The sequence below is a fragment of the Pteropus vampyrus genome, unplaced genomic scaffold (genome assembly GCF_000151845.1).
Source record: "Pteropus vampyrus isolate Shadow unplaced genomic scaffold, Pvam_2.0 Scaffold323, whole genome shotgun sequence".
In the NCBI taxonomy this organism is placed as follows: domain Eukaryota; kingdom Metazoa; phylum Chordata; class Mammalia; order Chiroptera; family Pteropodidae; genus Pteropus; species Pteropus vampyrus.
This window is the reverse complement of record NW_011889104.1, coordinates 1013470-1033831: the sequence shown is the minus strand read 5'-3', so window position 1 is coordinate 1033831 and position 20362 is coordinate 1013470. Positions and strand designations below refer to the sequence as shown.

At 41.0% G+C, this 20362-nt stretch overlaps 1 protein-coding gene across 5 annotated transcripts; it reads left to right on the top strand.

The window, feature by feature from the left end:
- On the top strand, nt 1-20083 carry ZC3H8 (zinc finger CCCH-type containing 8). Of its 5 annotated transcripts, XM_011377857.2 has the most exons (10): nt 85-210; nt 1019-1071; nt 3465-3561; nt 11457-11691; nt 12569-12696; nt 13559-13681; nt 14069-14180; nt 15160-15269; nt 16652-16701; nt 19356-20083. In XM_011377857.2, the coding sequence occupies exons 2-9, from the start codon at nt 1019-1021 to the stop codon at nt 16679-16681; spliced, it is 888 nt and encodes a 295-aa protein (XP_011376159.1). In that variant the 5' UTR covers nt 85-210; the 3' UTR covers nt 16682-16701; nt 19356-20083. The 5 variants fall into 5 exon arrangements, with proteins under 5 accessions (XP_023377701.1, XP_011376158.1, XP_011376160.1 ...); XM_023521933.1 differs by lacking the exon at nt 1019-1071 and having other exon boundaries at nt 1-131; XM_011377856.2 differs by lacking the exon at nt 1019-1071 and having other exon boundaries at nt 37-210.
- The last annotated feature ends 279 nt before the right edge of the window (nt 20084-20362 follow it).

Below are 20362 nucleotides of genomic sequence, written 5' to 3'. Positions count from 1 at the left end.
GGGGTAGAAGCGCGCATGCGGAGAGGGGACGGGCGGCGCATGCGCGGCGCGCCAACGCGGCTCCGGGTATTTTCTCTCGCTCCTCACGCAGCGGTGGCTGTCAACTGGGCAGCTGCCCGGGCCTCGACAGGGTATGGATTTTGAGAATCTTTTCTCCAAACCCCCTAATCCGGCCCTCGGCAGGAGACTGGCCACAGATTCTGACGACAGGTGATGCCCCGTGTTTTCCGGCTCCGGTCCCGCCCTCCCGGGAGGCTCGGGTTGAAGTCGTGGGGGGCGTGGGTCTCGGGGGTTTGCGGGCGGGCGTCGCGTGGCGTTGCGGTGCGCGGAGGGCGCGCGGGTGGCGGCGGGAGGCAAGGCCTGGCGGGGCAGGAGGGTGGCGCCGGGATGCCCCCGTCTTCCCGGCCCATGTCCGCATAGCACGTGAGATCTGGAGGACGAGGTCATCCACCATTTCTCAACAACACGTGCTAGTGGTGCTTTTTTGTAGAAGGGACGAAACCGCCAGTTCAAGGAGCTCAGGGCGAGGAGTGAATAGTCCGCCTTTAGTGCGCTGGTTTGCACCAGAGAAGGCTGACGACCACCCCACAGCAGCAAACACCATCTGGATATAGTATTTCCTTCAGGTTGAAAGGGAGCTGAGACCTCTGGCCACATGGCGCTAATCTATTGATCTCATTCTTGGGGACGTGGGTAATGGACTTTGTTTACTTTCTCCCCTGTGACTTCGGAGTGCTAAAAACCATCGTTTCTTGTAAACCTGCGTCTTCGCCCCAGTTTCTCTAGGCTGAAACCATGACACACAGCCTTTATTCCTTTATTTTCCTTCTTGATAGATCTCTTATTCTGGCTGACTCTACCTACATGTCACTCAAATCTGTTTCCATCTTTCTGTCTCACACACCTTAACGGATGCTTTAATTCCAGCTACCATCGGAGCTTTCCTACGTGCTTTCCGTAAAATGTCATTTAACATCTAAACAGCCTTAAAGAGAAGGTATTGTCTTTGTTTTTATAGATGAGAAAGTCGAGGCACAGAGATGATAAAATACCCTGCCGAGATTACACAGTGTAAGTGGCAAAACTAGGATCGTTACGCAGTCTTACTCCAGGACCCATGATTTAACCACCATGCTTCTAAGGCAAAATGACGAAAATACAATAAGGTCTATAAATATTGAAAAGAGACAAGGACACTAATTGCTTGTAGATGATATCAGTTACAAAGAAAAAAGACGAATCAATAAACTTAAAATATATGAGAAATCAGCAAGGTGAATCATCACAAAGTAGACAGTAGCAAGATTTAAAAACCCAATAGCAGCCCTCCATTCCAAAATGTGTTGGACAAAAGGGTCCATTCACAAATTTTACTGAACTACTTTTCTGTCTCCTTTTATGACACTTGGACTTTTGCCAAAATGTCAGGCGAAGAATGATAATGGTAATTCCTTGTGGTTATGGTGCGCATCTGTGAACTGTTTCTTGTTCGTAGCCTTTGCCCCTTTCTCTTCGTTGGTCTTTCTCTTTAAAATTTTGGGATCTCTACTCTGCAAATATTTTACCCTCCGCTTGTCTTTCGACTTTGCCTATGGCATTATTTTCAATGCATAAATGTTTTTTGTTTTAAATGCAGTCAGATGAATCAATCTTTTATGGTTCCTGGGTTTTTTTCCTAGTAATTTTATTATGGAACTATTCATGTACTAAGCACCTGCTAGGTTGGAGATGTTATTTTAGCCCCAGGGACATAGCAATAAATAAACAGAAGAGAAAAAAAATTCTGATACTTGGGAGATTTATTTTATATCCTTGGGGCTCAGACGATATGTAAATTACAACAGGTCAGGGGAGTCACTGCCTTTTGTTCTCACCATGAGATGAGATGAGATGCGATGCGATGTGCCACGCCAGGAACTTAACCCTTATGTGTATCAGTCAGCCTGTGGCGAGGCTGGTCTCCTTAATGTGTTACTTCGCTGCAGTTCCAAGAACCCTCTGGACGATGGCAGTGAAGGCTGATGGGATCGCATGTTGGGCGATGGTCAGTGCAATGGCCAGTGCTTGCGAGAAGCGTGAGTGGGGAGGTGGGTAGGAAGCGAGGATGGTGGGGGACGCAGACATTCTACAGAGGTAGCTAGGGAAAGCCTCGCTAGTGACACTGGTGAGTCATATTTGAGCTGGACCTGACCGGGCGAGGGAGGGTGACATCTAGTAGGAGAGCTCCATATAAGGGTCCTGAGGTGGAGCGGGCTTATTGGTAGCAAAGTGGTCAGAATGCTGCTGTTATGTTACTCCACTTGGGCAGGGTTACTTCCTGCTTGTGGGGCTCCTTGCTGACGGCCGAGCAGTGAAGGTTTGGCAGTTGATTAGTTGTGCGGTGGTGCTCCTATGGACAACCCACAGCCTGGTCGCTCGAGGGTGGGGGAAGCTGCAGCTCTGCATGAGGACAGGTCGGGTACCTGGTGGTGGACGGAGCCTGATGCCCGAGCTCTGCAGCTTAGAGAGGCCTGGCGCTGCTGTCGACATCCTGGCACTGGTGGCTCTGCATTTGGAACATGCTGTGATGAGGGCGTGCGCGATGCCCAGTCCTTTCCTTGCCCTAACATGTGACTCAGGTCCCAGGCTTTATTTAGTGGTCACAACTTGCTGAGGCAAAACTGTCTTCAGCCCCCATGGCTATGGCGTCAGCCACTGTTTCAGTTTACCTATACATTTTATGGGCTTCTTTGTTTACCGGTTTCTTGTATTTCCCACCTTCGTCTTTCTTGGGTTCATGTCTCCTTTTGCTGGAATGTCCTTCTGTGCATGTTCACTTGCTCAGGCCTTGTGAGTCTGCAGCAACTTCTTTTTTATCTTCCCAGTTGAATATGCATTTCCTCCTCCCCTGACTTGGGAAGGCGCCCTGCCCATGATAGTCTCCTCCCTCTGGTCCTCTTTGTGTGCCAGCTCCTGCACACCTTCTAGGTCAGAGAGCTCTGGCCCCCAGATCTGGATAGGTGTTCCTCAGCGTACCTGTACTGATCTTGCCATATGGAAGCTGTTCTTTCTTTCTCCCAAGCAGACCGGAAGCTCTCCAGAGGCAGGGACAGGTCTGGCTAGTTTATGGCTGTGTTCCAGGATTGATGGCCCAGAGCCTGGTGTAGGGCGCCCACGTGGTTGGCACCCAGATTCTGTTGAATGAGTGGATGAATGACACACTGCTAATGCTTGAACACTAAGATTATGCTATCTAAAACTTCTAAAACTTCAGCTTTACCTTTTTACTCGTAAACATGTTGACATTTACTGCTCATCATAATTTTGTACATTATTTTTCCGGAATATTTGGAGTAGAATTTGAATTTGAGATTTCTTTGAGGGCAAGCTGAAGATAAGCCAAAGCTGTGAATTTTAATGCTGTGGTATGAATCCCTTTTCAGGTTGAAAAAACTGTCTTGTGTTATTTGATATTTTTGCTACAGAATCGATGATGAAATAGATGATACAGAAGTTGAAGAAACACAAGAAGAGAAAATAAAATGGGAAGTAAAACTGGAGAGTGAGCATATTCCCAAAAAAGTAAGATGAAGTTGGAATATCGAATAGACAGGAATGGATGTGAGAAATTTATTAGGGATCCTATTTGTCCCAATTTAGTTAGCATTTTAGACCCAGTTACTTACATCAAAGAACTCTGGTTCCATTTTTAAAAAAAATTATTTAAGAACTTTATTGTCATTTAACATAAACAGTTTTTAATGCATTGCTTTTATTTTGGTGTTCCCTGTTTCTGAAATGGGTTGTAAACTGTTTCAAAAACTTTTTCAAATTAGATCAAAATTTTAAGAGTATTGATGTGCTAACTTAACTAACTTTACTGATTTAGAGCTTAAAGCTTGCGTTACTTTGCTAGGATTGCTGGGACAAAGTACCACAACTTGGCTGACTTAAACAACAGAAGTTTACTCTCTCACAGTCCTGGAGGCTATAAGTGTGAGGTCAAGGTGTCCATAGGGTGGGTGGGTTCCTTCTGAGGCTGAGAGAGGTTCTGCTACATGCTCTCCCGCACCTCTTGGGCATTTGCCAGCATCTTTGGTGATCCTTGGCTTGGCTTCTAGAAGCATCACCTTGATCTTTATCTTCATACATAAGTCTGTGTCTAAATTTCCTCGTTTTATAAGGATGCCAGTCATATTGAATTAGAGCTTATCCTAACACATGCCATGTCCTTGCAAATCCAGTCAATTCTAAAGCATTGAGGTTAGGACTTCAGCGTAGGAATTTTGGGAGGGCACAGCCACCCCATAACAAAGCCAATATCTACTCCTCTGTGTCTCTTTTTCTCTTTTAAAAAATATACATGAATTTTGATCCACTACTAAAAAATGGGTTTGAATTGGCAATGAACTCACAGACACAAATAGGCTTTAATATGTTATGCATAAGGTTTAAATTGTGTACCGTTCTGAGTAGTGTGATGCGATCTCACACCATCCCACTCTGTCCAAGATGTGAATCATCGCTTTGTCCACGCTCTCTGCTCGTGGTTCACCTAGTGGCTGTTTTGGTTATCAGATGGATTGTTCAGGTATCGCCGCACCTCTGTTCAAATCACCCTTATTTTACTTAATGGCCCCAAAGCACAAGAGTAGTGATGTTGGCCATTCGGATATGCTACTGAGAAGCCATAGGGTGCTGCCTTTCAGTGAAAGAGTGAGTACAGTACATAAGACATGAGAGACCACATTCACGTAGTTTTTGTTATAGTGCATTGTTATAATTGTTCAATTGTATTAGTTATTACTCTTGATCTCTTACCGTGCCTAATTTGTAAATCGAAATTTATCACAGGTAGGTATGCATGGGAAAAAACATAGTCTATATGGAGTTTGATACCCACAGTTTCAGGCATCCACTGGGGGTCTTGGAACGGGTCCCTGTGGGGTGGGGGGAGCTCTGCATTTACCTAGGGGTATTACTGCTGAGTCTTATGTGAGCATCTTCACCTTCCCTGTAAGGCTGAGCTGTGTTCTAGAGGGGTTCTGCTACATTTTATTTCTGGAGGCAGCATGCAAAGACTGTTTCTGCTGCTCCACACTTGACGTTGTTACCCTTCTTATTTTTTGCCATCTGGTGAGGTATCGCACTGGAGTTTAGTTTGCATTTTCTTGATTACTATTGAGGTGGAGGATATTTTCACATGTTTGTACATTTGTGTTTCCCTTTTTTTGTGCCTTTTTAAGTCTTTTTGTTCTTTTATATTGGTTTGTGATTTTTTCTTCTTTATTTGTAGTTCTTTATTTGGATATAAGGGAGTTTTCCTTTCATTGTGGATTTTGTGTTGCAAAATTGCTAATTTTTTGGTTTTGTTTCCACTTGATGGCTTTTTTGATAAAAAGTTTATAATTTTAATGTATTCAAATTTATTAATTATTTTCTTTCTTTACTGTTTTATATGTTTTATTTAAATATTTTGAGATAAAAATATTTTCATGTTACAACATATACTATATACTATGAGGTAGGGAGACAAATTTTGTTTCACCTTTTTTTTTTTTTGTTATAAGCATTTGTTCTGGTTTCATTTATTGGGGGAAAGGACTGTCTTTTCTCCACAGGTCTGCAGTGTCGCTTTTGTCAAAAATCAAGTATGATGTTCAGGTGGATCTGTTTCTGGACTGTTCTCTCCCACTGGCTTGCTTGTCTCCCCTTCCCCAGGGCCTGCCTATGTTGATTACTGCAGCTCTGTAATGAGTTTGGCCTCACACCTTGTTTTTCTTCTTTGTGTCTTGGCTGTTTTTAGTCCTTCGCAGTTCCCTGTAAGTTTTAGAGCAGTTTGTCAAGTTCTACAGAAAATCCTGGTGGGATTTTCACTGGGAATGCACTGAATCTATAGAACATTCGGGGGAGAATTGAAATCTTTAGAATATTGAGTTGTCCAGTCTTTAGGTCTTCTTAAATTTCTCACCAGTATGTGATAACTTTCTTGGTGGATGTCTTAACCTTACAAACCCTTTTTGTCAGATTTGTTGGTAGGTGTTTGATTGAGGCTGTTGTCAGTCACGTCTTTTTTTGTTGTTGGTTTCTCATTTGGCTGACATATACTGTTTTGTAGACGTGAGATTAAACTTTTGAGTTCTTGTTAACATTTCTGGAATATCTTGAATTTATCCTTATAGTTGACATATAGTTTGGCTGAAATAGATTCAAGTGTGAGTCCTTCAGGCCATTGCTCCATTCTGGCCATTGTCTCTTCTGCCAGCCAGAGACCTTGCTCTTCTGCCAGCATGAGACCTTGCTCTTCTGCCAGCATGAGACCTTGCTCATCTGATTCTAGTTCTGCACAAGTGTCCTGTTCTTTCTGGAAGCTCTCCTGTTCTTCTGTTTATTTTTCGGTGTTCCGAAAGATTGTGAATCTTTTTTTTATTCAGTGTCTGATGAGACTGTTCACTCCTACCCTTCATGTATGAGGCCTATCTTCTGTTTTATTTTTATTCTCTTTGTCCTTTGTGTTCGAGGAAATTTTCTCTCTTTCTATTTATCTCTATTTCATAAATCAGAGTTTAATTATTCAGAGTTCTTATTTTTTGTTTGGTCAAGTGTTCTGGCATTGCTTTTTGAATATAATACCATCTTGAATCTCTGTGTGTTTATTTTTAATTCTTAAGTTCTTTTCCTTGAATCATATTTGCTTCTTCTAGATCAGCTTTCTCTTTTTCCTGCCTTTTTTGTTTTAGTCTCTCAATCAGGAGTCAGTAGACATTTTCCATAAAGGACAAAACAGCAATATTTTAGGCTTTGTAAGCCACAAAGCACAATTTAAAGATATAACACATATAATGAGAGAGGTATATGTACTGATATAACAAGAGAGAAAACAGATTTCTACAACTTTTTTATTGTCAAGTCAACATATAATAATAATTGAGTTTGTGTGATACAAATTTACTAATGAGAAAAATGAGATTCTTCTTTTTGGGATAATCACTTGTTTAATTGAGTTCGAAGTTAGTGTTCCCGATCAAAATTGGTTGCATAGATTTCTGTTAATGCTGATCTTTGATTTGATTTCATGCATTCTGTCTTTGAAGATGCCTTTTCACTGAAGATGGGTACTTTCAGATACTGTCAGTCTGTCAGCGTGATTTCCATCAGGCACATTCCTTGCTTGGAAGGCATTTGTAGAACTTCATTATACTCTCCGCTTGGGGTTTGTCTTTTAGTGTGTTCTTGCACTGCAGATTAGTCACTTCTAGTGGAAGGCTAGGCGATGACTTCTTAGATGCACACAGCTCCGTGGATTTTGAAATGACATTTTTCTTTGCACTGTGTTCAGATATGAAACACGGCTGGAACTGTGGTTTGAACCTGCTACAAATGTGAGTGGGAATGGGTGTTGTGTCTTATTTTATTTTTGGACAGCTTGTTGTCACTGAGTAGTGTCAACTCATCAGGAACCAAGGAAAACCACTCAATAGCACTTGTTTTATTTCTGTAGTCTGTTGAAGTCTCTCCCGAATTCCTCGCGTCTCTGAGCAGCTGTTCTTGCCAAAAGGCCAGTCTTCTCGAACAGCATTCCTTTTTCTGGCCACTTCAGCTGTGGCGGTCAAACAGGGTTTCAGTAGCACACAGTCAGCCTTCTCTGATGGGCTAACAAATGACCCACTTAGAAGCAAGCTTTGATTACAAATTCATTTTCATTTTTTATCTTTAAAGAAATAATTTCCTGATGAGATAATTTGCTTTAAATTTTCTAACCATTGAGTTGAGATGATTGAGTTGGAATGTTACGATGAATGCTTAATATTGTAATGTTGACAAAAATTAGGTTCTGAAGGGTCATTACATGGCCACCATGATGCTCTGCCATCTAAAAGAACAATAAAGTAATTCACACTACACTGTGCCTTAAGTGCATGGCATTCAGAGGCTACTTTTCATGTTTTGACATGATGGGTATTATGCACTGGTACTGGAAAAATGTCATGTCTTGGCAAAATGCTGTCAAACTGTAACCATCAGTGAAATTTCTAGTGCCCTGAGTACAGTGTAAAGTGAAGAGAGAGCCATATGTGGTCTCCTTTGCACCCGCTCAACTCTGCAGGAATAATACGGAAATGAATGGGTGTGGCTGAGTCCTGATAAAACTTCATTCATGGATGCTGAAATTTGAATTTTATATAATTTTCATGTGTTATGTAATGAATGCTATTCTTTTGATGTTTTTTCTCTCAACTCTAAAAAAATGTAAAGACCATTCTTAGCTTGCTGACCATTATAAAAACAGGAGGCAGGATGGATTTGATCTTGGGTCATAGTCTGAGGACCCCGGTCTAGATTTTTGTCATGTGCTTTTATGTTTTTCACTGTCTCTTGATTTAAGAAAGGCCTGGAGCGTTGATGGACATCTTTTGCTGCTGTGTTGGTAGGTCTGTGTCCCTGTGAGTTCCCCACCAAATGGGAAGGCCGATTGGGCTTGTGGGTTGGGAGGGGCGGGGGTGGGCAGGTTTCCAGTAACAGGTAGTTCTTGGCCTTTTTGCTCCCTGCACTCCTTTGGCAGTCTGGCAAAGCCCTCAGGCCCCTTCTCAGAATAACATTTTTAAGTGTATAAAATAAAAATATGCGGGATTACAAAGGAAATTGATTTTACTGAAATACAGTTATCAAAATATTTTTTTTAAGTATGCTAGAAGTAATGTGTTTTTGTTAATGCATTGAGCAATAAGCTCAGCAGTGGGTCTAGTTATTGTAGCTTTGACACGGTGATGGACATACAGGAAATTTGAGCTGTCCAACAGCTGTGACTGGATGTATGAGGGTACCGTGATTTCTGTCTGTGACAGCGCACATGCTGCTGAGACTGCTGTGGTTTGTAGCCTGTGTTTTAAACAGAACAAGATGCTCAATGATAATTTAGAGGTCGATGAAAATTGTATGTGGTTTTTAATCTCAATTTCATGGCGTTCTATCCGTAGACCCTTGGGGAAGGGGTTCTGGCCTGCAGTGTAAGAACCCCTGCTGTAGGGTGAGTGGGTGCCATGTATTTCTTTGGGGTGCTCCCAAATGCCAGAATGTGGAGGACTTCACTCTAGGATTGATCTCAGGACACACACAAGAAGTCTTGGCTTGTGTCACACATTTTACTCAGTTTTTTTAGAGACCAGCCTCTCTTTTTGCCCAGGGCAAACTTTGTGTTGTGGTTGAGGGGTGGGCAGAAAGAACTTGCTGTAATAGCTTTGTCCATCTTCATGTGGAATTTTAACTCGCCTTCAGTTGTAGCCCCATTTCTATACTCCAGCTTGAGCGCAGCCTCCACTTGTAACCTTGCTTTTTGTCAGAAGTTTGCAAAGAACTTGGTGAACTCTTCTTGCTTACTAATCAATGTCCTTTATGGTCCCTTCCCTCCACCCCAACTTCCCCCAACCCCCACTACTCTGGAACTATTAATTCTTACATCTGTGTACTTTTATTTCTGTAGAATGACAGAAGGCCATACTAGTTCAATATACCATCCTGAATCAAAAGCAAGAAAAGCTCTTACTTAAAATTACTACTTTATTTAGATTCCTTTATAAAAGAAAAAAGTTGTAATATCATGTTCGTATACTTTCTAAGTCATATAAAGAACAGCGAACATCAGAGCAGTGAGTTTATAGCTAGTTGAAGTAAGCAGTCCTTTGCGGTGAGTGTGGTTCAGTGCTCTGTGAGAAGATTTGTGTGAACTAGTAACACTCATCACCTCTAAGGCATAGTAAAGCCGCATAGTTGATGCGTGTCCTGGTTTTATTAGAGCTGTCAGCGCATCTCATCTCTTCCTTTGCTTTACATAGATCAGATACTTTGTCACTTGTAGTGAAGGGGTTGGCCTGGGTGCTGTAGGCCTGCATGTTTTGTGCGGGGGCAGAGTCACTCATCTGGATCGCTGTAATATTTGATTTAGATACATTGAATGGGATCTCATCTCGGCGTAGTTAAGCTAACCTTCATGGGAGCTGCCTCATACTGAATGATTTCTGGCTCTCCCTGTGCCCGCTGAATAAATTGAAGGGCCAGAAGCAGGGTAAGCATGTTCGCTACCTTAAGAGCCACCAGCTTCTCCACGCAGGTTGGAGAGGGCATCTTTTTGACTTTGTGAGCCACGTCGTCTCTGTCATAGCCAAGCAGCCTGAAATAACACGAAGGAAGGGTGGTGTGACCACTTTCCAGCAGAACCTTGTTTACAGGAGGCCAGGCCGACGTTTGCCAACTCCTGACTGGAGTTCTGTGCACATGCTTGCTGTGTGCTGTCAGTTGGGGAAGGTAAGATGTTCATTGAGGCCGGCGCAGCCCAGGAAGCTATCTCGGCATGTTGGGATCCTGCAACAGGTTCGTCCTCTGGGCTTACAGTCCTCCCTCTGGTGGTACAACTCCTAGTTCTACTGTCAACCGTCAGAGGTAAACCACTGAATTGTAGCAGCTCGTGCAGTGTGCAGTAGTGATACTTCTGTTTCTTGCTTGCTTTGTGTTCTCTGCCTTCATTGGTTATGTGAAAGTAGGTGAGAGCCCAGGCCTGGAAGCAGGCTCTGGGGCAGGGCCATCGGTCATTTCAGTGATAGACACGACATTTCTTCTGACATCAAAATTGGAGCCCTGTCACGTGTGGACATTTCTAATACACTTTTTAATTGAAATGTCTCATACATAGTGATGATAATTATATGGCTTGTACGCCTGTGTAACCAATATTAGGAAATTTTTTATACACAAAGTGCTAGTTGTCTGCTTTGATCACCCCAGGCTGCCCAGGGTCAGCTGCCAGCCCTGACTCTTGCTCTAGTGGGTGTCTATGCCTATAGCTGTTACCTCTGGGGCAGCTCCAACAGTTAGAAGACAGATTCTGAAAGTAAAGTTAACCTGATTACAGGGAACCAGGCAGTTCTTTCTTCCACATCATCATGGCTGCCACTTCGCCTGCCACGAATGCTGGAAATTATAGGTAAAAAGAAAAGGCTTTGGTAGCTGTGATGTATCTTAGTGCATTGAGTTTTATGGTGGGCCATTACAGTTTACTAGTATTTATGAAATAATGAGTTATTGAATTAAGTCATTTAAAAGTATAGGCGATGCAAAGGGAGAAATAAAATGTGAACTATAATACTGTAATTGCTTGATATCACAGAATTAAGACTTGGAGATTTAGTCTTCTAATTCAGTAAAGTTCATACTGCATACAGATTCTGAATCTTCCCTAAAATTATCTTTAAGAATGGCTATGTCATGCTAGTTGTTTTTTTGTTTCTTTGTTTCGTTTTGTTGTTTTAATTCTGGAGAATTCCAGATACGTAAGACTGGGAAGAATAGCACGTGAACCTGCATGTACCGGTCCTCTACCCTTGGCCACAGTCAGTGCACAGCCAGTCTTTGCTGCTGCTTTGTAATCAGATTGTTTTGAATCACACTGGACTTTAGAAGTTGAAGTTTTTGTTTTTTCTTAGTTTAGGCACTTTGGAAACTCTACGGCATCACCGAAGAGTTTGCTGCGTAGGAAATCACGAAGTAGGGATTACGACGTATACAGCGATAGCGATGTCTGCGGTCGGGAACCAGAAGATAACTTTGCTAAAGAGCTGCAGCAGTATATTCAGGCCAAGGAAATGGCCAAGGCTGCTCAGTCCTTGCCAGTCCCTTTGGAACCCGTGGAGAAGGAGAGAGCGCAGGGCACCCAGAAAGGTAAAGGCTGTCCATGTAGAGGGGGAGTCCTGTGTCCGTGTCCCTGTCCGAAGGGGGCGGGGCTGTCCTACACATTACCTCACTATGAGGCCTTGGGTGTCACAGATCTTCACTCAGGCATGAGCTTGCAGGACCCGGGTCCCTGAGACCCAGCCACATGGTGCGCAGATGCTTGGTTTGCAGGAGGAGCTAGGTGGTCAGGAGGGTTCTCAAAGGCTGTGATACCTTTGAAAGGGAGAATGTGTAACCTCGGGCCCTGCACGTGTGAAGGATGAGCTAAGCCTGTTTGTATTGCTGTCATCTAAAGAGGAATTTACTTAGTGTCTGGGACGGTGGAGTGTCAAACTAAACTCCGACACACATTTTTTTTCAGTTTACTAAAATGAAGTTTAGCCATAGGCATGAGGACAAATGATGATTGTAATGAAATTAAAGTCTTAATCCTCTCACTTTACTGAGTTTTTTTTTTTCCTCTTTAAATGTTTTCTTGTTTAAAATGGATCACAGATAAATTTAATCTGTACGATGTGTTTTCAGTCACCAGTCTGATAGTGGCATCTGTGTTCAGTTTAGCCATCGGCAGCATTCACTGTTAGAGGCTATGGCAGGTTCCGTGTGAGCCAGTGGGCTCTGACCATTTGGGAAGGAGCTGACTTTTCCCCTGACAACACCCTATGTATTTTCATAGAGAGTGCATTGGAGTCCAGACCGTATCAGTTCCCTCATTGGTCTCAATCCCAATTCTAGAAAGACAGAACCATGTCACACCCATTCACTGAAAGAGCAGGAGGACTTCTGGATTTTATAGAATTTGCTTCTTAAGAGTAAACTGCTATTGTATTTTATGCCATCTTTAAAATTGACTTTCTGTTTTTAGCTGGTAAACAAAAAAATAAAAACCTTAAAGCTGCTCGCAAGAATGGTAAACAGAAGAAAATGAAGCGGAAATGGCCTGGTGCTGCAGAGAAGGGCTCAGATACTTGTTCGGGGAACAGTGGCTCGCAGGTACGAGGATGTACACGGGGTAGAGAACTCTGACATGCCCTTGGATATTTCTTTCTGACCCTCAGTGACAAGTTACAGAGCGAGGGTTGTCAGTAGTGAAGCTGCCTCCATCTGCTTCCTTGTCACACAGGAGCTGCCGGCACCCACTGTAGAGTTTAGTAAGGTCACATAAAACCAAAGATTTAAACTGACTCATATGATTGAGACATATTTGATGGTACTAAGTAGAAATGTGACATTGTTACGAAGCAGATTGTGTAAATGTGTAGTCAGCTCCCTTCTTTGCATGTACTGTTTTTCTCGAACTACTCAGATTTGGTGTGCAGAAGCTGTAAACTGCATTGTGACTTAACACGCTAAAAGTGGTTTACGCTTCTAAAGAGTTAAGATGCATCATGAAATTCCCCTTTTGTTTTTGTACCTCTGTTGCCATCCTTGAGGGTCTTGTTCCAGTGACATGTGTTACTGTAAGCCGGTTGGTGCGCTCAGCTCACCGAGTACCTCACTGGGATTAAAGAGTACATTGCTTCTGGCTCATCTTTTGGTTTCTAGTTTTGTCCTCACTGTTCTAAAGAGCCTTGTTCTTAGACTTTGCTTCTTATCACAAGTGGTACCACTTTATTTTTTAATTCATTTTTAAAAATAAGGGCAAAGTAGAATAAAATGAGCCAGTTGCATAAACAGTGGTGAGATGCTGTTGAAACTGCCCAAATATTCACTTTTCAGTTGGTGTCCAGAAATCCAGGTCTTCCACGTAAAGCTGGTCATCTCTTAATGTCATAAAGGTGGTTGAAAATAATTTTGTGCAATGGAATTAAGTACTTAATTTTCTATTCCTCGCATTTCGTTTTTGTTTGCAAAGGGTGGTAAACCTAAAGAGAAGCAGCAGCGCATGAGGTTGAGCCCAGGGTTCATCAGCCAGCACACTGTGGAGCGCAGGGGGAAGCAAGTGTGTAAATACTTCCTCGAAAGGAAATGTATTAAGGTACGAAAAGTGTGGAAGCAAAAATATACAAAAGTGTAAGGTGTCGCAAAAATGTACTAACACTCTATTACACACTCTAAAGGCATCTTTAAAACCGTTTCCTTCTGGGAACGGTTCACTTAGAAAATTTTACTGAAATACTCTTTTATGTTTAAGAAAGTAGATAATTTTTAAAAAGTGGATTGTATTAAGAATGTTTAGGATTTACCAAAATTTTAAGCAGATAAGTGTGAGATGGCTATATGATAAGTCATTAAGAAGTAGACTAAACAGCTTCTGAGACTTTGTTTTTTTCCCAAGTTATTTGCTTGTCTAATGTCTGGTAGGAATTGTAATGGCTTAACTATGAGAAATAGCAGCTTTTCCTTGTTCCTTCTTTTGCCCTAGGGAGACCAGTGTAAATTTGATCATGATGCAGAGATAGAGAAGAAAAAGGAAATGTGTAAGTTTTATGTACAAGGATATTGTACCAGAGGTGAAAACTGTCTATATTTGCATAATATCCTTTACCACAAGATATTGTAACTTTATTTTTCATAAATATTTATAGGACATTTTAAATATGTATAATCTTGAGTGAAACCAGCGTTTTCCTTTGGCAAAATTAGGTTATCCTAGGCTAACTCAGTATTGAAGTGATTGACTTACACAAAAATTTTTTGCCCCCAAGTAAGAAAAGAGGGATTCTTTAAAAATTCTCTCAGATGAAGTATAGCACTTGATGAACCCTGTTTAAATCCCAGAAAGACTATGTCAGTTTCTGTTGTGATATTCATTCACTGAATCTTTGTCCATATATGCTCCTTCATCAAAATAGGCAGGGACTACATAATTTGGGGTTGCCTGTTTTCTGAATGTTCTGTCCTCTATGTAGGTTAGCTGTCCCTTAACTTGAAGAGTGACGCTCACTTCAGAGCGTACGGTACCAACGTGCTGCAAATCCTGGGCCCTGGGCATCAGGGCCTCAGTGCCTTCGGTCACTGCAGAAGAATGTGGTTTCCTTCAGCCCTTCAGCATAGGGATCTCAGATTCTTACTGGAGGACCTTTACCTAGAACATGATGTTGACATCATGTAAACTGATCTTGCTACACAAAGGGTCCAGGTTTCTAAGACATGTCATTGTCATTGAGTTTAATTTCTCCACTCCACAAGATTATTTTTAAAATAATCACATTTCTCGAGGTATTTAAAATACACATCTCTTTCTTCTGTCAGTGGAACATATCTGTAGTCTATTATAAAGATGGGTCCAAAGGCAAAATGTACCCAATGATAGCCGTAAATTTGACTTATTTAATCATCCTAAAATTAGATTTTTTTCAAGCAACCCAATTAATTTACTGTTTAAAATTTTAGATGGGGAATTTAACATTTTTTCTAGTTGGAAAGGCCTTTAGGTGGGAAAAACAAAGTCATTAAATTAATAAGTTATCTTAGTTGGATTAAATTGTTCTCTTCCTTAACATTTGGGGGTACATGAATACCCTTGCAAGTTTTACCACACAGGAACAAAGTGTTATCAGGGACAGCACTGCAAGTTTTCACATGACCCTCTGACTGCTGAAACGCAAGAACTGTTAGCCAGAGTAAGTATAACCTGAGTGAGCCTTTGTTTTTCATTTTTAAAGAGTATGTTTGAAAAGATACTGTCTCTAGAATGCCTCCTGGGTTAGTGTATGACATGTTTTAGGGCTGCGGGTCAGAATGCTGTCATTCATTTGACTAGTTCCCCTTGTAGCGTAAGGGAGATTGCACTCATTGCTGGCAGCGACCGAGTGTCTTTAAAAGCTTTAGTGTAGCTAGAAATGTTAAGAGCTGAGCTCAACAAAGTGAAACGAACAAATGGGAGAACTAGCACTCTCGTTAGGTCCTGAGATGGAAAGTTAAGGATTATTGACTGGTAGACATTTTGGAGTTACATCACAGAATACTCCAAGTACTATTTCAAAGTGTTGTTCAACTATTCTTTCAGTCTCTGAGAAAATCTAATTGCAAAATAAGTCCTTTATAGTCTGTCGTTTCTCATTCGTTATTTGGAGCAAGTCTCTTCAAAATTAACTGATTTCCCATTTAGAAAAAAAGTGTAGTTCACTGCCAGCATTAATTAATTTTACATCAACATGCTCTTTGAGGAAGAAGCAAATTGACTGGTTTTCAATGTGAAAATAAAATATAAAAACTGTTCTTAGAGTTATTTCTAAACAACTTGGTTCTAATCCTAATATAACAGAAGTGTACACATAAATTGGATTCATCAAATGAATCTTAAGCTAATAGCTAGCTATTTGAGTGCGATGTTAACCTCACGCATAGTAATGTTATGTTTTCTAGGATTTGACATATTCAGTGATCGAGAATTACTATATTTTGTAAATGGAAATACCACTACAAAAAACAATGCTGTAAATAGAATGATGTCTTTTATTTCCAAAGATTATCGATAGGTTAGATCGATGCAAAGATAATAATAAGAGATACTTCATGGCAAACTTTGAGAGTGAGGTTAGGTCTGTAATCCACGAGTTATCTCTAGTTAAGCACAGTAGCCGCAAGCGCTGCCAGCAAGTATTCTCAGGGGCAAACAGGAAATGGGTTAAATTGAAATATAAAATGAAAATAAAAGATTCTTTTAAAACCAAACCATACCATCTTGTGGCAGGAGTTTTTTGAGCACATGCAAAGGTCAAAAAGTCAAAAGTGCTTATTTATAGATACTTTTAGGTTGTAAAATATGAAGGGTTACTCTGGAATTAGAAGTCATACCAAATATTTGGTTGTTTATTAATATGAAGGGTATATGGAGAAAATGGCATGTAGAATTGTTTTTCAGCCCCTCTTACAGCCAGTGTTTTTTGGCAATCACCAGAATGAGAGCTGTGGGATCATAGGAAAATTATGAGTGTGATGTGGTACCCGAATTAGACATTAATACATAAAAATCACTGTGTGACCTTTTTTTTCATATTAGGTTTTGGATACTGAAAAGAAGTCATCATGAAAATAAAATACCCAAAAAAGGTAAAGTTAGAATTTAGCACATTGCTTTTTTTTCCAGAAACATCTCTAGAAATTGGCATGGAAACATAGAAGTCATTTTCTCCTCCCACACACAAAGAATTATGAAATATTTGATACATATGCATAGATAGATATTGTGAGTCTCTGTGGTCTTGCTTCCTCCTCAGGGATTGTCACCATCTTCTATATTTTTAATTTCCTCTCTTGTTCCTTTGTAAATTTACTGAAGGTGCATGATTCACTAAACAATATGTTTTGTTTTGCTTGTGTTTTAAATAGTATCATACTCTGTATTAAGTGGTGACTTGCTATTTTCACTCAGCATTATCCTAAAATTCATCCATGTAGTTGTGTACAGCTGTCTTTCACTCATTTTTACGCCTACATAGTATTTCAGTCTGTGTGTCGCAGTTTACTTAGTTATTCTGCTGTTGATGGACACTTAGATTGTTTTTGGTTTTTAACACAGACTGTGAGTCAGTAACCGTGTGCACGTCTGTGGTGCGTCTCCTGGGACACAGCCCCCACTGCTGTGGCATTGGCACTGCACTCCCGCCAGCCATGTGGGACTCCTGCTGCCCTGCACTTGCCAGCACTCTATTATCAAGACTTTAATTTTTTAAACAGTTTAGTGGGCTTAAAAATGGTGTCTCATAGCTTTATTTTCATGGAGTTAGTGTCTTCTTGCGCTCACTAGCTTTGAGTTTCATCTGTGGTGAAATGCCCTTTAATTTCTTTTGCCTATGTTTCTGTTGGGCTGATTGTCCTGCTCAGATCTGGTTTTCATATTACTGCTATAATCCTTTGTGAGGTGCATGTGGCCGGTCCCACATTCTGTGGGCTGTCCCTTCACTTGTTTCGAGGTGTCTCAATGAACAGAATTACTTATTTTGGCAATCTTTTTCTTTATGTAGGTTTTGTATTTTATTGAAGAAATCTTTCTCTGTCATGAGACTGTAAAGTACTTTAATATTTTTTTAAATTTTTATATTTTACATTTGTATTTCAATCCTTTAGAAATTGTATCAGTTAGCAGGCACCGCAGTGTTGCTGCTTAACAAGCAGAAGGCCCTCTGTAGCACGTGAAGAAAGACATGTCTTTTTTGTGTGTCTACAGACTGGCAGGGCCAGATGCCTGCCCGGGACCAGTGGGCCAGAGACTCTGTCTTCTCCTGGTGGAAGCTCAGGATGGTGGCCCCGTTTGCATCACATTGGCTTAGAGCCTGTCACCATAGTTAGTCATACGGCTAAGCCCAAAGTCAAGGAGTAGGAAGTACACTCTACTTCTTGTACTTTCCGTGTAGAAAGAACTGATAGATTACATGAGAAAGAGCGTGTCTGGGGCTAGAGGGAGTAAAGAAGACTGAACTAACGGTGCGTCTCTTAATGGTGGGGCTGGGTAGTAGTAGTCTGCTGTATGGCTGAACCACATTTTGCTTACTCGTTCATCGGTCGGCAGTCACTTAGGTTGCTTCTGTGTCTTGACGGCTGTGAATAATGCCTTCTTCGACACGGGTGTGCAGACATCTGAGTTAGTTGCCTCTTCACGAATATTCTCTTTTACTTGAAAGGACAACTGAGGGGCCTGTTGGTTTCTTCAGATGTGGAGATTTGGCGGGCACTATTCCACAAATGAATGGAGTGACCCTGTCACTTCAAGGAAGACAACTAAAAATGTATATTTTCAATGATAAAATTTTGGCTTTCGAGCAAAAATGACAATTCTGGAGCATTTTATCTGTCTCTATGAGCTTCAAAGCTTTCTTTAAGATTTTTTTGGTGGGGTTAGTTGGTGCTATTAAAGAATGTGATTTTTAAACACTGTGAATGAAACACTTGCAAGATCTGCTAATATTAGGAAATTAGTAAGCTAGCGTTTTCCAAATAAACAATGCATGTTGTTAACAGAATTAGGCACGGGCGAAACACTCATGCAGCCTGCCGTCTAGACTAGTGAGTTTTCATGTAACCTTGCAGAAAGTCCCTTGATGGTTTGAGATTCTACATTGCAACTGGAAACTTGTTTACACTTGCTTTTAACATTCATTTGTCCATCACTTTATTTTTAGCTTTTCTGAGTAAGTTCTAGGTTTGTTTCTTATATGGAGCCAAACCAAAAATTCTTTTCCTCTTTTGATAAGTGAATTAATCTGTTCATATCTCTTGAAATGACTGCATGTTTCCTTTAGCGTTTGTGATTTTGTTATAGTTACTGTGTATATTAGTTACTGTATGTGTTGCAGTTGCTATTTGTGTTGTATCACATTAGCATGTTTTCTCTCTCTATGGTATGTCTTTTTCTTTAATAAATTTTAATTTTTTCATCTTGTTTTTTTTCTACTTTTGTCCAATAACCCTTATCAAGTTTCCATTCAAACATGTTCTTGTAATAATAGTCTTTATTTTTTTCTGTTTTTTTCTTGTATTATTTTTGAGGTTAGTCAACTCTTGTTTCATTACTTCCACTTTTTTGATCAGTTCTTTTTTGAATTTCAATTTGAGTTGATTTTTCATATTCCTCAAACAGGGATATTTAATTCAGTTTGGATTTTGTGTTAATTTTCTTGTGCTGCATGTTTTTGGGGGCAGGAAGTGGGTGGCTTTGTTGCTAATTTTCACCAGCTGATGTGTTTTTGTTTTATTTTCTTCTGTAGCTTTGTATAGACGAAGAGTGCTTGTGTCTGTGCCTGTTCGGGACTGTTCAAGACTGGTGATATGGACTGGTTTACCAGATTTCTCATTTAAAGCACCTTCTTGTGTCATTACGATCACATGCAGCTTTTTTAATGGATGGTGTGGAATGACAAAGTCTGGTGTATAAGTGAAGGAGCTGGTCTCCAGCGAGCTGTTCCAGCCACTGCTGGGACGGGAGAGGAAAGAGATGGCGGAGCTGCCGATGGGGTCAGTGTGAGGGTGGGAAAGGGCAGCAGTATCTTCTGACACATTGTGTTTTCTCAGTGAAGTAGGCAGCAAGGTTATGCCGAGTGAGGGTGGGTGATGCGCAGAAGTGTGCAGCAAGGGCCATTCCTGTCCCTGCACAGTTGCACTGCTCTGGTGATGGCTACTCCCATTTCTGTCTGTGGCCTGAATTATGGTTCTGCCATTTTTTACCCAGTTTCCCATTGTTGGACATTTGTTTTCAGTTTCTCACTATTAGAAATAAAGTGGAACAGTGTCTGTTACTCTACCATTCCTAAACTTGGAATCTTAACATTTTTGTTGTTAAGCTATAAGGATGGTTGTCTTTCTCATTGGTTAGTGAACCATAATCAGATTACACACTTGTGTAAATGTAAATTTGAGTGCGATGACGTCTGTAACATAATATTTGAATATAAAATTTTCCAAGCACAAATAATAAGATGAAAAACATGCACTTTTATATAGTGGTACTGATCATTACTAGAAAAATGCTGTGAAACTGAAACTATCTTCATCATATTGTTTTATTGCTGGGGAAAAATAATAGCATCCCTAACTTGCCATATGTGTGAAGTGCATCAAAGTTGGTGACACTTGTTAGCAAAGCCCTATTTGAAAACATGAGCCAAAGGTTTTGGTTGTACCTCAATCCCACTAAAGCCAGAGAGGGACTGGCATGCGCTTTAAGAAGCGTACTGGACAAGAGCTGGGATGATAAGGAAGTGGCAGGGGCCTGGGT

What these genes read in the sequence shown, in the direction of transcription:
- ZC3H8 (XM_023521933.1), top strand. Translation starts at nt 16, where the DNA reads ATGCGGAGAGGGGACGGGCGGCGCATGCGCGGCGCGCCAACGCGGCTC. An exon ending in CGGGGAACAGTGGCTCGCAG is followed by an intron (nt 12,697 to 13,558) that starts GTACGAGGATGT and finishes TTGTTTGCAAAG; the next exon opens with GGTGGTAAACCTAAAGAGAA. An exon ending in TCGAAAGGAAATGTATTAAG is followed by an intron (nt 13,682 to 14,068) that starts GTACGAAAAGTG and finishes CTTTTGCCCTAG; the next exon opens with GGAGACCAGTGTAAATTTGA.